The sequence below is a fragment of the Guillardia theta genome, assembly GCF_000315625.1.
Source record: "Guillardia theta CCMP2712 unplaced genomic scaffold GUITHscaffold_97, whole genome shotgun sequence".
Classification (NCBI taxonomy): domain Eukaryota; class Cryptophyceae; order Pyrenomonadales; family Geminigeraceae; genus Guillardia; species Guillardia theta.
In genome coordinates, this window is record NW_005434577.1 from 272,338 (window position 1) to 287,194 (window position 14,857).

The window sequence follows — 14,857 nt, forward strand, 5'->3', positions numbered from 1 at the left end:
TTCACTGTATCGTTGCCCCGGCGCCCTTTCGTCAACACCGTTATAAACCGTTACTCGCTTTGCGGCCCGGCCGGGGCCCAGTTACCCTTTATTTGACTGAAAAAGAAGGACAAACCGAAGCAAACAAAGGATAGAGCCAACAAACCCGCCTCAATAAAATACTAGGAAACGAAGGAGGCAGCGAAAACCGGCACCAACCACGCAAGCGACTCCAACCACGCAAGCGACCCGCATTTGAGCCGGCGCTGCTGCGGCGCTGTGTCAGAGTGATGTATGAGGGGGATGAGTGACAGCGCAACATGTCGGCTGTAGGAGGTAGCAGGTCGAGCAAGAGGAGAAGGCTGGAGGGATCAGACGAGGCGAGAGAGGAGAGAGAAATGGAAGCAAACGCAAAGAGAGCGAAGAAGAGATCGCCAACACGAAGAAGTACATGCGAGCATGGACGGCAGCGATCGAAATGCAAGGGATGCGGGGGCGGCAGCATATGCGAGCACGGGCGGGTCCGATCGGTCTGCAAGGAGTGCGGGGGCAGCAGCATATGCGAGCACGGGCGGGTCAGATCGGTCTGCAAGGGATGCGGGGGCAGGAGCATATGCGAGCACGGGCGGGAGCGATCGAAATGCAAGGGATGCGGGGGCAGGAGCATATGCGAGCACGGGCGGCAGCGATCGGGATGCAAGCGCTGCGGGGGCAGCAGCATATGTGAGCACGGGCGGGAGCGATCGAGATGCAAGGAGTGCGGGGGCAGCAGCATATGCGAGCACGGGCGGGAGCGATCGAGATGCAAGGAGTGCGGGGGCAGGAGCATATGCGAGCATGGGCGGCAGCGATCGCAATGCAAGGGATGCGGGGGCAGCAGCATATGCGAGCACGGGCGGGTGAGATCGGGATGCAAGGGATGCGGGGGCCGCAGCATATGCGAGCACGGGCGAGTGAGATCGGGATGCAAGGACTGCGGGGGCAGCAGCATATGCGAGCACGGGCGGCGGCGATCGGGATGCAAGGACTGCGGGGGCAGGAGCATATGCGAGCACGGGCGGCAGCGATCGAGATGCAAGGGCTGCGGGGGCAGCAGCATATGCCAGCACGGGCGGGTGAGATCGCAATGCAAGGGATGCGGGGGCAGGAGCATATGCGAGCACGGGCGGCAGCGATCGGTCTGCAAGGGATGCGGGGGGGGCAGCATATGCGAGCACGGGCGGGTCCGATCGGTCTGCAAGGGCTGCGGGGGGAGCAGCATATGCGAGCACGGGCGGGTGAGATCGGTATGCAAGGAATGCAGGGGAGGGAGCATATGCGAGCACGGGCGGGTGAAATCGAGATGCAAGGGATGCGGGGGAGGAAGCAGCAAGTACAAGCAGGAGAGGAGCTGATCAGGAGCGGACAAGATGTTGCTGTGTAGCAGGATGACTGGCTTGCAGGGATGGCATGGTCGCGCTGGGCAAGGAGGTAACTCAGTAGCGGTAGAATGTGGTACCGGTAGGCTATCCAGCACCAGCCACGCAACCCCCACCCACTCTTGTAAGGGATGGAGGGGGACGGCCGCGTTCGCAAGGCAGGGTCGGGGTGGTTGGTAACGCTCGTAGGAGGGAGAGGCTGGCAGGAGACGTGGGAGCGGCATTGAGATTTAGGGGCTTGACGTAAAACACTTGAATGGTAATGGAATAACGAATAGAAACGGCAGGGCAGGTGGAGGCAAGTAGTACGAGTAGACTTGTACGGTATGACGGTCATGCGGACAGCATCAGCTCACCTTCACGAGAAGACCGTCCAAGTCGCTCGAGACGGAGCTAAAGTCACGACACAGAGGAGTAGAGGAGCACAGGGAAGGTAGACTGAACACCAGGGTGTGGCTCCTCATGGCATACCCACATGAGGGAGGTCCTCGTGAGACCTCTAGGAGGGTCTCTGCTGGATTCGTGAGCGAGGAAATCCAGGGAGGGCGCCGGATAGTGAGGAGGGAGCACCTGGAGAGGTGATGAAGGAGAAGAAGGAGGAGCCATGTGGTAGTGTTTGTTGCATGATTTGTCTGGGATAGAGTGTCGGCGGTTGCTGGAAGATTGATCTGAGACAGCTGAGGAGCTTGTAAGAGAGGCAGAGATCATGATGGGAGCACGGAAGGATGCAGCTTAGTCCTCATGTGAGGGAGCGCTGGAGTCACGCAGAGCGGCGATGGCGAGACAATGAGGACGTCTTTTAGGAGAGCAACGCTGAACGTCTTACAGGTAAGGGACATGATGGTGCGATCAAGACCGTACAGCGAGAACCAGCCCTCATCCTGCCGACTGCTGTCCCCCAACAAAATACTAGGAAACGGGCCTCCAGAGTTACATTCTTTGATCTGCCCTTCGTTTCTGCTAGGACTCTCTCTGAGGCGGACTGTGATGATGGCTACCTAATCTGCCATGACGGCTGTAGGAGGCAGCAGGTCGAGCAAGAGGAGGAGGCTGGAGGGATCAGACACGAAGACAGAGAGAGAAAAGGAGGGGGGCAGATCTGAAGCAGAAAGGGAAACCAAACGAATACGAAGAAAGCTATGCGAGCACGGGCGGGTTAGATCGAGATGCAAGGGATGCGGGGGCAGCAGCATATGCCAGCACGGGCGGCAGCGATCGCAATGCAAGGGATGCGGGGGCAGGAGCATATGCGAGCACGGGCGGCAGCGATCGGGATGCAAGGAGTGCGGGGGCAGCAGCATATGCCAGCACGGGCGGGTGAGATCGAGATGCAAGGGCTGCGGGGGGGGCAGCATATGCGAGCACGGGCGGGAGCGATCGGGATGCAAGGGATGCGGGGGGGGCAGCATATGCGAGCACGGGCGGGTGAGATCGCAATGCAAGGGATGCGGGGGCAGCAGCATATGCGAGCACGGGCGGGTCCGATCGCAATGCAAGGAGTGCGGGGGCAGGAGCATATGCCAGCACGGGCGGGTGAGATCGCAATGCAAGGAGTGCGGGGGAGGGAGCATATGCGAGCACGGGCGGGTGAGATCGAAATGCAAGGAGTGCGGGGGAGGAAGCAGCAGGTACAAGCAGGAGAGGAGCTGATCTGGTGCGGACAAGATGCTGCAGTGTAGAAAAGATGACTGGCTTGCAGGATCACAAGGGGGCAACACACTAGGGAAGGAGAGAGACGGCAGCGGGTGCTGGGCAGAGTCAGCGGGTGCTGAGGAGGATTTGCGATGGAGATAATGAAGAGAATGCAGGCACGTGCTCGTGAGGACCATGTAACGGTACTTGGATGCTGTTGACTGGTTGGTGGACGTTGGGAGCATCGTGTTGAAGGAGGAGGAGAAGGGGCAGCAGCTTCCCACCCCAACGTGGGGATGGTCAGCGTCTGATATTGAGACCAAGACGGGGAGGGAGGGACTTGCACGGCATGCGGGAGTAGGGCAGCCAGTAGGACCCCCACGTCGCCGTCAAAACGGCGGGGTGCGGAGTCATAGTACGAGCAGGGGATGTGAAGGACGCCTTGCCTTGAGGATCACAGCGGCCACTGAGACATAAGGCGCGTGGGGCCCCTTGAAGAGGGTCAGTCAGCATATGTTGTGATGTACTGGCAGTGCCATAGAGCTGCTCTGCTTGAGCTTCTTGAGCTGGACATACGAGCACGTGGACGATAAACGGAGGGATAGGGCGGTCAGATCACTTCTATTGATACCGTCGCAGGGAGCTTATGGAGGGCTGGTGCAAGCGAGCTGGACTGTACTCATGACAAGTGCTCGCAGCACCACGATGTGCTGCCTTGCCCGAGCGTGAAAACGAGAGCTCGGTCGAAGGCCCATCCCACGGTCTAATGATGGGGGTTAGGCTCCCGCAAGTAGTCTGCCGCCGGAGTCAAACTTGGGGCGGAGGGTGGGTAATATACATGCGCGGGTTGCGAATGAGGGAACATCGTGTACTTGCCTGAGAGAACATCGTGTACTTGCCTGAGAGAACATCGTGTACTTGCCTGAGAGAACATCGTGTACTTGTCTGAGATAACTTTAGTTCTGAACACACAATATCATGCTCAACACGGTAGACTTGAGCGTGTCCTGCCAACTTCAACGGCACTGCAGCTCACGGGAGATAGCTTCTCATGGCGAGTGGAGAAGTACACTCCGCATTGCAGACTGGGCATCTGCCGATGTTGCCTTGCTTGACCAGTGGCGAACAAACTTCGCAGATCGCCAGGTGACTGCAGGGTACGAATGCATGCGACAGCTTGTCACGCCATCCCTCTGCTACCTCTGCCCTTGTGGTGACCTGCTGTCCATCCATGCTCTTGGCCCTGTCCTCTATGGCCGAAACCTTGATTTCCTCTCGCTGCGTACTTGCTGTGGGCGGTTCGTTATGGGTCAGCGATTGAGGAACAGCTACCTGATTGGTCTTCTTGGTATTAGGACCATCAGCAGCACTGGGTTGAGAGACAGGCTTCGCCTCAGGTATCGACAACGAAGACGACAAGCTCGATTGCTCCAATGCTCTCGATCCATGGTGTGATGGTTGAATCGAGCTTTGTTGCGCTGAATTGGATGACGGGTCTTGAGCGTCTGGAGTTGATGGAGAGCGAGAGGTTTTGTTAGATGCCTTACCACCCACGTTTGCTGTTCGTGCTTCGTCTCGGGTCTTGCCATACATTAAAGAAAGTCTGCTGTCTCGTTTTGAGAGGACTTGGTGGGTATTCTTATTCAACGACACATCCTGCGTGAATCTATCTGCGTGTTGTGCTGTCATGTCAGGTCGATCGGCAAAAGGGCATATCTAGTAGCTGACTACTCGGACTGCTCTGACCAGTACATATGTCCAGCCGGACAGCAGCAGCACTTGTCTCAGACACAGGTTTCGCTTCAGGCACGCCGACAACGAGGCTGCCATAGCAGCTCATCGTCGCCATAGACTCGCATGGTAGCGACGCTCCTTCCATCATCTGCTCAGCCGTCTGCTCCAGGCTTTCTTCGAACTCTACACTGAGGCTCCAATCCTTGTCAACTTGCAGTCGGGCAGCGCCGTGCCTTCAACGAACTTTGTGGAGGCGGTGAAGGTGGTGGGGTGGATGTTTTCTAGGTAGGAAAGTGAAGCTGAGACGAGGGGTACATAGCAGAGAAAATAGGGGTAGGGGTGGGGTGCCCTCTTCAACTGTCCTGCATTCAGTTGCCCTCCGTCCCCCATTCCCCATCAGGCTGCTCCTGCTCCTCCTGCTCCTCCTGCGGTCATGCTGACATTCGAGGGCATGGTAACACTTAGCTCCACCTGCTTCCTTGCTCCTTCCTTCCTCTCTCTTCTCTTCATCACTGCCTCCAGCCCCCCTTGCCTCGCCTCTGAATCGTTGTCCACGACAAACTACCCAGCTCCGCTTCAGCTTTTGAGGAGCAATGGGAGAGGAGGGCTAGAGCCGGTGCTGGAGGGCATGGAGTGGCTGAACAGCATTCACGTCCCGGTACATGTTGTGTCTGTAGTTGGGACCTTTCATACAGGCAAGTCGTTCTTGTTGAACATGGTAGCCCATGGACGAGGAAACGGGTTTGCCTTGGGAACCTCAGTAGAGCCGACAACGGAAGGTGTGTGGGCATGGGGAGAGCTCTTGGAGTGGGAAGAGCTGAAGCATCCTGTCCTCCTCCTGGACGTGGAAGGGTTCGGAGCTCCAGGAAACACAAAGAACTACGATTCCAAACTTTTCTCCATCCTCTACATCCTCAGCTCGAACCTTATGTACAACTCGGTGAAGATCATCGATCAGAGGGAGATCGAGCAGCTCGAGCTTTTGGTTCGTCAGGCCAACGTGTTTGGTAATCATGTCTTCATGGAGAACGACCAGGGAGCTGGATGGAGTACCAAGACGGTGGAGATGAAGGAGAAGGAGCTGATGAAGAAGATCAACGACGACATCGGTACAGCAGACGGCAGCAGTGCTAGGAGCATTCACACTCCAGCCTTCACGTGGGTAGTGCAAGACTTCTTTCAAGACATGGCCTCAGGTGGGAACGAGACCGCAGGGTCAGCCAAGGACTGGATGGACAAGCTCTTGGATTCTCAACCAAGGGAAGACGGGTCTTCGCGCACACTACGGAGGATCTTTGCTTCCACCGACTGCAAGACTCTCTTCATCCCTACTCTACAGGGCAAGCAGCAGCTTGCTCAGCTCGACGACCCGGCGGTCCGCATGCACGAGGACTACCTTGCAGACCTGGAAGGCTTAAAGGCTTCGCTGAGATCCAACCTAGAAGAGCGAGAGAAGAAGCTCGTCCCTCTCCTCGGGCTCCAGGTGCCTCCTCCTGTGCTCCCTGATGAAGTCACCTGACTTGCTGAGATGCCAGCTGGCCGGTCTGCTGGAGCAGCTGCAGCGGGCGGCAGAGAGCGGGTCCTTGAAGCCCATTCCCTCCATCTGGACCATGTTTTGGACTCAATACGTCAACGACATATCTCGAACGACTCTCTTAAAAGCGGAGCGATACCTTGCAGTGATGGAGAATCAGAGGAGGTGATGAGGCAGCATCTCTGATCCATGACATGGCCTCTGACATGGTCTGCCTTGCAGGCCGCTTCCTATCTCCTCCTTCAACGCCAAGGCTTCGATGCTGCTTCAGACAAGCTTGCAGTCATTCGCCAGGAGTCTCATCGGGTATGCTGGAGACACGCGCAGTCAGGAGCAGGTGCTGCAGACGAGTATCAACAAGGAGATAGACGTCTCTCTTGCTCGGCTCCGCTCACGTATCAGCGACTACATGACGTCGGAGTCCAGCGGAGCCAAGAGAGATCTCGCTGCTTCCCTCAAGAACATCCAGCTACCCATCCCCTCCTCCAAGTTCTCTGAGCTGGTGTATGATACGCTTCTTCCTGCGTTCAAGAGTCAGATCCAAATCCTATGCAAGGAGTACGAGTCTCATCAGGACCTCTGTGATGCCACCTTCAAGGAGGCGGAGCTCAGCATCGCGAAGCTCAAGGAGGAGAACCTGAACAAGATTCAAGCATCCCTCTCCTCCACTAGCGCGCGGGCAGTTGATCAATACCTCACGTGCATGAAGACTGGCATGTCCACCTGCCTTTCAACGGCTGAGTTCAACAACTATGACCAGCATCGATGTCAACCCGCGGGTATCGAGATGTTTGAGAGCAGCAGCAAGACGTTTCGACAGGAAAGGTTGTACGAGACACAAACCAAGGCCACCAAACACTCCATGTCGACCGAGGCGGCGAAGCTTCGAGACAAGAACTTGGGCTGCATCAGGAAGACGGTGAACGAGCACTCGAGGACAGCGCAGGAGTGCATTCACAACATCTTCGAGGCCAAACTGCTGCCCTTGGGGATGAGCAAGATGAGGGAGATTGAGAAATCTGCCTCAGACCGCTGCATCAGCACCTTTGCCCGGCAAGTGTCGACCTTCTCCGATGTCCCTCTAGTCGCATCGGAGGCCACCAGCCTGCAGAACGCCGTCACGAGGGCTGCAAGAGGGTTCAAGGACGAGAACGAGGAGGCGCTGAAGAACCATCTCAAGTGGCACTTGGAGGAGGCAAGAGCAGAGATAGATGCTGTGCGCAGCAGCTTCATCCTCCCTTGCCCTCCCTTCCTCGAGGAACAATGGTACTTGATCACTGGTTCCTGCCTCAAAGGGAAGGCAAAGACGCTGGCAAGGGCCAAGGTTGGGAACATAGATCCTGAGCTGAGAGATTTCCTAGAGGGAGCTATAGATAAGTGGTACCAGGGGCTCCCCTCCAGCTCCTTGTGGGGTTGGATACTCCCTGTGATAGTCACAGTGCTGGCCCTGTCGGTCGGCAAGGCGATTCCCGAAAATACAAGGAAGAAATGATCACTTGAGGGAAAGTTGTGCCCAAGGAGTGAAGTGTTTTTTATAAAGCAGCATCATAAGACAAGATCTCGAAGGATCTGAGACAAGATCTCTCCTGGAGACCGAGAAATGTCTTCTTTATCAAAGAGGACGGAGAAAATCGTGTTATGAAACTCGAGTGCGTTCCCGCGTCCTTTTGCAAGACCTCGTTGTCACTCTGCCTTCCATTTCTACTTGTTTGATCTTTCACAGGTTTCCCTACTGCGCTTCAGTCCTTAACCTCCTTCAAATCTTTCTCGAACTCCATCGCTTTGTGCTTGTAAGTCAACGGCCCGCTCTTCATCGCCTCCCTCTGCACCATCTTCAACATCACAAGACCTCTCATAGCAATCTTGTTACCATCACGGCCGACACCTCCTTTACAACCTTTGCCGGGCTTCCAAGAACCTTTCCACCAACTATCAGCTCCCACCCCTCCCTCTGCTCCTCCCTCTGCTCCTCCCTCTGCTCCTCCCTCTGCTCCTCCCTCTGCTCCTCCTACCAGGCTCCCATCGGGGATCTCAGTATTCTCCAGCACCAGCGAGTGTGCCCCTGTCCCTCAACGGTCACAGGAGGTTCAAGGCAGCTGCTTGCTCTACCGATGAGACAGCCCTTGCCGATCTTCGCCCCGTTCCTGCTCCTCCAGTCACCCCACTAGCCAGCAAGGCACTGACAAGACTTACAAGATTGTGCTCCCTATGCCCACCAGGGTATCGTCCCCGATCTGACAGCCGTGAAGCATCACCTGGCGCCTCCGTTACATCGTCCTCGTTGTACGTTACAGGTGCCACCTTGTGTCCGACTGTGACTCTCTGCCCGATGTTCACAGGAAACCCTATGTCAGTATGCACGACGCAGCCGTCCTGGATGTTGCTGTCCTTGCCCACATGTATCAACTCCTAGACATCCACGTCAGACACTCTCGCTATCGATCTTTCCGCAAGCACATTGTCTCCTCGCAGAGTGGCGGAGAACCACACGCTTGACCCTTGCTCCATCTTCACCTTGCCGATCACCTGCATCGAGGGCTGAGCACAGCCTGTCATGGCGGCATCACAACTTACAGCAGCGTTCGGAGCCACCCAGGTCTCCTTCTCCAGGGTTGGATGATGTTCTCCTAGAGAGTAGACGGCCATCCTGCGGAGAGGAGGAAACCTGTCGTGCTGCAATCGAGCAATCCCTCCCATCTGCCGAAAACATCCACCGACATTCAACTTTCGAAGCATCTGCCATGCTACGAGTCAAAGCCTTTCAATCAACATCTCCTCTCCCATATCATTGCCTCACCCCTCCTCGTCCTCCTCACCACTTCTCCTTCTCCTCCTTGTCCTCCTCAACCTCCTCCTCCCCCTCCTTGTACTCCTCTACCTCGTCCTAGTCTTCTGCTAGCACCCCTACATTATACATCCTTATAGGCGCTTATACATTTTATACATCAAATTATACATTTCCGGAATGTTTATACATTATTGCGATCGGCGTCTGAGCCTGGTGCTCTAAATCGGGGAGCTAATGGACATGGCGGTCGGAGAGCATGGGGGCGCACGGCGGAGAGGAGGGGAGGGAGGGAGGGAGGAAGAGAGGAAGAGAGCGTGGAAGGAAGAGGAGGGGGAGGAAGAGAAGAAGAGAGCGTGGAAGGAAGAGGGGGGGGAGGAAGAGGGTCCAGTAACTCAGTGACGACCCATGGCTTCTGAGTTCAGAAGGGATAGGGTATGAGGCATTGTATGGAAGAAGCGGCAAGCACTGAGCAGCGAGGGAGAAGGAGCATGAGGAGGCTGATCAATTCTGGGAGCATCTCAGTACGGGATGTTGGAGAGGATGATGTGTGCATGCAGAGGAAAGTTACGCGAACATGAGCGAGAAAGGGTAACGTGAAGCTCGGAGCAGGGAGAACGAGAGGGGAAGTATCGTTGTACAGATGAAGAAGATGGTGATGGGGTTCAGGAGGAGAGAAGAGAGCGATGATGCCTGCTGTCAATAGCTGATGTCTACTTGTTGAAGCATTTCACCTCATTGCCTTTCTCAACATACTTGTGTGCTTGTCCCTTCGCAATGAGGATATCGAAGAAACGCTGCTTGTCTCCTCAACAAACACTGACCATCAAATGCTTCGTAGGCAAACAGCGCAAGATGTTTCAAGTGCTGATCATGGGCACTGCCTTGCGGAACCAAGAGGCTCAGTATGTGGAACCAGGGAGAACGTGCTACACGACAGGAGGGATATGCCCTAAGAGAATTCAAGTCATCAAGAACTGCGTCACCGAGGGCTTCTGTGGAGGAAAGAGAGGACCGCTGACCGGCATCGAGAGGTTGTTTGATGTTGAGTTGTGTTGCAGATGATAATGGTGGTGGTGGTGGTGGTGGTGGTGGTGGTGATTGTGATTGTGATGATAACAATGGCTGCCTAAAAGAGACTTCTGACGAGATGGATGAAGAAAGCGAGGAACACATGTGTCTGATCAACATATTCGCAGGTTGAAGTGGAAGCCTCTTCATTTTCTCAAAGAAGACGGGGTTGCTGACTCTCTCACCAAGGCGAATGCTTCTGCTGCTGGGTATCAGTCGGTGATGTTTGAAAAACTTATAACCTTGACAATTGTTGATCATTTTCGATCAACAGGAATTCAAGAACAGGCCCTTTCCTCCCTTGTTCACCAACTCTTAAACGCAAATTCCGACCATCGTCCATTTTTCATGTTTTGACAGCTCCAGGCAGCTGTCTCAGCAGCAGAAAACTCTTCCAGTGTTGTTCATACTTACAGATTTCAGTTTCGTCAGATTCATTAGAAAGAATGCTCATATTGTTTCCGCTGTCTTGCCAGCGAAATATCTTCTTCTGTTCTCTTTCCCCCTCGGCGTGATCTGATCTTTGACGAACCTGACTTGATGTCAGCAACCAATGCTTCAAATCTATCGCGCTCTTCAACCAGATTGCTCGTTTATGAGGCCCATCTTCTCTAAACACCGTCCGACCGTGAACGTCTTCCTTCCTTCCATACACCTTCCCTCTCGTCTCAACCAGCAACAAAATCATCAAGTATGCAAAGTACCAAGAGCTTGTCTGTGTAATGCCCTGCCTCCCCATCTAGACCTTCGTACATCCCGATCCTTTTCACTCCATCAGCTCCGCGGCGAGAAACTCCTGAGCTCTTGTAACTCTCATAGATTGTCTCCTGACATGCGGCAAAGTAAGAAACACCATGACAGTCGCAAGCATGCATGATCAGGTCTTGACACCTGTATGGCATGAAACAGGTCCATCCATTGATCCTCGTTGAGATCGCCCACCAACAACCATGGATCTAGATTGCTGATTGATACCATCAACAACAATCTCCCCATACAAGAGTCGAACCTTTTGTACAGGCACTCTGACAGGATATAGTTGCCGATTCCACTCGTCTAATCATCAGGTCATTCTCCTTACAATCGGAATCAAATCTCTTGCCTTCTTCTGATCCATGAGAAAGACTGCAAGGAACCTGGGTGGGTGGGAGGGAAAAACTTCTTCAACGTTTCATGATAACCTCACGAACAAATCAAACCTTGACTTCTTCTGACGTTTCGCAATCCTGATCGCAAAAAGAACATTGTTACATGATCATAACAACAGCTTCAAGGAGTAGAGTACAAGCATACTTGATAAACTCAGATGCGGTCAAGCCGTCAAGAAACGCTGGGCCGATGCTTGCCAATTTGTTCTCTAGCTCCTACCAAATGCTCTTACGAAGATGAATAGCATCGTTCAATATCGTTACTGCTGGATCCAACGAGAACGTCAGAGTGCCGAAGTTGCGGACATCGTTGTAGAAGACGCTCAAGTTTGTGTTTTCATCCTCCTCGTTTTCAATCATCTCCATCATGAATCTTGTGTGGATCTCATTTTCCAGCTTCAACATACGAGCAAGCAGCGAATCGCAAACACCGTCTCTGTCATGCTCCACCGACCCGACATTCCCAAGGTCGACCAAATGCTCCCATTCAAATCTTTAAACATCCCAGTGAGGTTTGAAATCCTCAAGGTTCAAAGTTCAAGTTGTCACTAACTCGGCATCTTGGAGGACGAACACAGGAAGTAGATGAATTTTCCCTTGTTCCCCACCCTCTCAATCTTGGCAGGAATCATCTTTAACAGGGTAAGAACATCCCAGCATATGACAACAGCACAACAACCCACCTTGTCCTTGAACTCTTCAAAGTTCGTCGGCAAACCGTTCTCCATGTAACGCCCACTCAAGATCTCCATCTGCGTCGTCCCCTCACCTCTTGTCAACATCGACATCTAATTGTTACCTTGGTTATGAGATTCCCTTCAAACCTCGAAAGCTCATCGGCCATCCGCTTGCATTCCGGCCCTTCAGGCATCATGAAGATGTCCAGCGGAGGTCTTCTCCTCGAGTATGCTGGTGTGAGATCCCTGGCAGCACGAGAACAAAGGACGGCAGAGCGTCTCAGAGGCGGAGAGTATGGCAACGGAGTCCTGGAGTCGGGCATATAGGGAGACATGGGTTGTAGCCTGCAAAGGTGATAGAGTTACTGCATAAAAGCGTTCAATCCTGCTCTGCCTGCCCTGCCCAGCGCCCTGAACTGCCGTACTCTACTCTGATCTGCTCCGCCCTGCCCTGCTCTTCCCTGCCATCCTCTGCTCTACCCTGTTCTCCCCTGCTCCCGTCTCGTCTCGTCTCGTCTCGTCTCGTCTCGTCTCGTCTCGTCTCGTCTCGTCTCGTCTCGTCTCGTCTCGTCTCGTCTCGTCTCCTCTCCTCTCCTCTCGTCTCCTCTCCTCTCGTCTCCTCTCCCTCACCAGCATGTCGCCATCAACGTGATGACTGCAGCGCCACCAGCAATCATGTCGCTCAACTCATCTCCCTCATACCCATCTTGACCCAACTTCCAGGAACCTACCCTACCCTACTCCAATCTGATCTATACCACCCTGGTAAATGCATCCATTCCACTACCCCCCACAACTCCAGTTCTCGGTACCCCCTTATTCAAGAGCCTTTTCTAGGAGTCTTAGAGGGTCAAAGGAGTACCCCTACCACAGGTGGATATTACACGGTACCCCAACCTGTCTCAATGACCCACCCCACCCACGATTTACTCTTTAGCACCTCACAATGTCCTCCTCCTCCTCCTCTTCTTCTTCTTCCTCTCCTCTCCTCCTTCTCCTTCTCCTCCTCTTCCTCCTCCTCTCCTCCCTCTTCCTCATGATCGTTTCCTCCTCCTACGTCCTCCTCCCTCTTACCTCCTTTCTACTCATCATCTTCTCCCCTTGTTCTTTCGTACTTGCCTTTTGTTCTATCCTTGTTGTCCTATCAATCTTACCTGCCTGCTTTGTTCGCTTCGTCTGCTCTCTTCTCTTGCTCATTCTCTGTTGTTCTGCCTGTTTCTATCTTACGAGCTGGTTCCATTCGTTAGAATGAGCACGATTTCAACTGGTGTGCATTATCAAGTGAAACTTTGCTTTCGAAAGGTCGCTGAAGCTTCTTTTCTTCCTTGTAAACCTCTTCATCTTCTAGTTCTTGCAAATGTTGATAGGAGCAAGAATGACACACAACCCATGAGCTATCAAATTCTGCTTGCAGTAATTGATCACCTGATTGCAGATGAAAGCTGTACAGTATATTCTTGTGGCAGCATTATTCGCTCTTGCCCATGGCGAGAGGTCTTCCAAGTTGTTTGAGCCGAATGAATACGAAGATGAGGCGAAACAACTCCTGTCGACCCGAGAAGCTGAACTTGTAGAGAAAGTTCGCTCGAAGCAAGCCACTCAGGTCATCACATACTCTGTTGTGGTTGATAGGTGTTTGACCGAGGGAGGGAGGGAGCAGGAGGAGGCAAAGGAGGCGCTGAAAGCATTCTCTGTCCTGTCATCATACAAGATTTACAACGATGTTGTCAAGAACGCCAAGGATGGGCCCATCAAGAATGAGTTCGAGAGAAAGCTCAAGGACCTGAAGCAGAGGACGACGGACGACAGCGTGAAGGAATCGAACACCATGACGGGTTCCAGGGTGAGGAGAGTAGGAGGAGTTCAGGTTGGTAGACTGTCTTGTATGTTGTGAACCTGACAAGGAGCTGCAGCCACGAGCTCTCCCGAAGGATAGGATGGCAAATAAGAAGAAGGGCCAAGTGAAGCATCTGAAGCCCGAGGAGGCCTCGCGCTTCCTCGCCATGTTCTACTCGTACAATGCTCTTCCTGAGCCGAGAGAGATTGTCCTGCCTCTGTCAGACGAAGTCTTCATGAAGCTCTTCTCTGCTCGCGACGCGTTTGTGGCGAAGGCCCATGGAACTTACTCGCCGCATGCGCTCAGGCATAAGGAGACGAGGAGCGATGTCGAGGCGAGACTGTCTCAGCACGAAGAGAAGACGAAGGCGATGCTGTTGAAGGCGTGCAAGGAGGGAAAGGGAATCTATCGCACCCGTCTTGGGATGGACCTTGCCATGTTCGAGGAGCTGAGCAGCGAGGAGAAGGAGAAGGGCCTCGAGCTGGGGAGGGAGAGGATGAGCAAGATGAGTTTGAGCAAGGAGAACTTGGTCAGGATGATGACGGAAAAGTTGAAGCAGGAGGACGAGGCTCTACGAGGCGTGAAGAATGTCGATGAATGGTTCTCGTTCAATTACAACCCCATGAAGTTCTCGCTATCCTAGGAGATTCCTGGATTCAGAATTTTAAGTGAGTTTGAGATCAGTTTTAACTGAGTTTGAAATGATTTCTGGAATGAGTTTGCTTTGCTGATTGTGCCGTGCTCCGGTTTCCGTCTGTTGCTGTTGGTGTTGGTGTTGCTGTTGTTTTAGTTGTTGTTGTTGCTGTTGTTAGATTCAGATTTTGTTGCATTGAAAGGCGATTCCGGTTTTTTTTTATCTTTTCAAATCTTTTGATGAGATTTCACAAATATTAAATTGTTTGAGGATGTGAGGGAAGAAGGATGAGGACGAGTGGAATGTACATCATACAGATGTAGAGCAAGTAGAGGAAAAAGAGGAGGAGGGGGGGAGGGGGGGGGAAGGAGGGAGGAGGAGGGAGGAGGAGGAGTGGAGGGAGAGGAA

The 14,857-nt window shown here is 53.6% G+C and overlaps 6 protein-coding genes across 6 annotated transcripts; 4 read left to right on the plus strand and 2 right to left on the minus strand.

Moving 5' to 3' along the window:
* Positions 1–377: 377 nt before the first annotated feature.
* GUITHDRAFT_158608 (hypothetical protein) lies at positions 378–1,453 on the plus strand (the record flags this gene model as incomplete). The annotated part of the gene is made up of 2 exons (XM_005824241.1): positions 378–1,310; positions 1,406–1,453. 2 exons carry the CDS (start codon positions 378–380, stop codon positions 1,451–1,453), a joined length of 981 nt encoding a protein of 326 aa, XP_005824298.1.
* Positions 1,454–5,391: 3,938 nt separating this feature from the next.
* On the plus strand, positions 5,392–5,769 carry GUITHDRAFT_78284 (hypothetical protein; the record flags this gene model as incomplete). The annotated part of the gene is made up of 1 exon (XM_005824242.1): positions 5,392–5,769. A coding segment is annotated over one exon (378 nt), but the record flags the coding sequence as incomplete, so codon positions are not given.
* Positions 5,770–7,890: 2,121 nt separating this feature from the next.
* On the minus strand, positions 7,891–9,035 carry GUITHDRAFT_155008 (hypothetical protein). Its single transcript, XM_005824243.1, has 8 exons — positions 8,872–9,035; positions 8,755–8,823; positions 8,599–8,706; positions 8,491–8,552; positions 8,407–8,441; positions 8,310–8,359; positions 8,168–8,215; positions 7,891–8,120 (listed from the first exon to the last, which is right to left on the minus strand). Exons 1-8 carry the CDS (start codon positions 8,941–8,943, stop codon positions 8,037–8,039), a joined length of 528 nt encoding a protein of 175 aa, XP_005824300.1. The 5' UTR covers positions 8,944–9,035; the 3' UTR covers positions 7,891–8,036.
* Positions 9,036–9,921: 886 nt separating this feature from the next.
* GUITHDRAFT_155009 (hypothetical protein) lies at positions 9,922–10,627 on the plus strand. The gene is made up of 3 exons (XM_005824244.1): positions 9,922–10,116; positions 10,282–10,372; positions 10,428–10,627. Exons 1-3 carry the CDS (start codon positions 9,938–9,940, stop codon positions 10,470–10,472), a joined length of 315 nt encoding a protein of 104 aa, XP_005824301.1. The 5' UTR covers positions 9,922–9,937; the 3' UTR covers positions 10,473–10,627.
* Positions 10,628–10,821: 194 nt separating this feature from the next.
* Positions 10,822–12,655, minus strand: GUITHDRAFT_145137 (hypothetical protein; the record flags this gene model as incomplete). Its single annotated transcript, XM_005824245.1, has 10 exons — positions 10,822–10,980; positions 11,045–11,117; positions 11,163–11,209; positions 11,235–11,289; positions 11,335–11,379; positions 11,522–11,794; positions 11,878–11,933; positions 11,985–12,053; positions 12,101–12,323; positions 12,609–12,655. 10 exons carry the CDS (start codon positions 12,653–12,655, stop codon positions 10,822–10,824), a joined length of 1,047 nt encoding a protein of 348 aa, XP_005824302.1.
* Positions 12,656–13,411: 756 nt separating this feature from the next.
* GUITHDRAFT_165526 (hypothetical protein) lies at positions 13,412–14,725 on the plus strand (the record flags this gene model as incomplete). The annotated part of the gene is made up of 3 exons (XM_005824246.1): positions 13,412–13,581; positions 13,639–13,845; positions 13,892–14,725. Coding segments are annotated over 3 exons (944 nt in total), but the record flags the coding sequence as incomplete, so codon positions are not given.
* Positions 14,726–14,857: the final 132 nt, after the last annotated feature.

Bases quoted from the DNA above. Each gene is read 5' to 3' on its own strand.
- GUITHDRAFT_155008 (XM_005824243.1), bottom strand. From the start codon at position 8,943: ATGGCCGTCTACTCTCTAGGAGAACATCATCCAACCCTGGAGAAGGAG. The intron at 8,824-8,871 runs GTAAGTTGTGAT...CCCTCGATGCAG, and splicing joins GGGTGGCTCCGAACGCTGCT to GTGATCGGCAAGGTGAAGAT. The intron at 8,707-8,754 runs GTGCTTGCGGAA...GTGGATGTCTAG, and splicing joins CCACTCTGCGAGGAGACAAT to GAGTTGATACATGTGGGCAA.
- GUITHDRAFT_155009 (XM_005824244.1), top strand. From the start codon at position 9,938: ATGTTTCAAGTGCTGATCATGGGCACTGCCTTGCGGAACCAAGAGGCT. The intron at 10,117-10,281 runs GTTGTTTGATGT...ACATATTCGCAG, and splicing joins CCGCTGACCGGCATCGAGAG to GTTGAAGTGGAAGCCTCTTC. The intron at 10,373-10,427 runs GTGATGTTTGAA...TTCGATCAACAG, and splicing joins CTGCTGCTGGGTATCAGTCG to GAATTCAAGAACAGGCCCTT.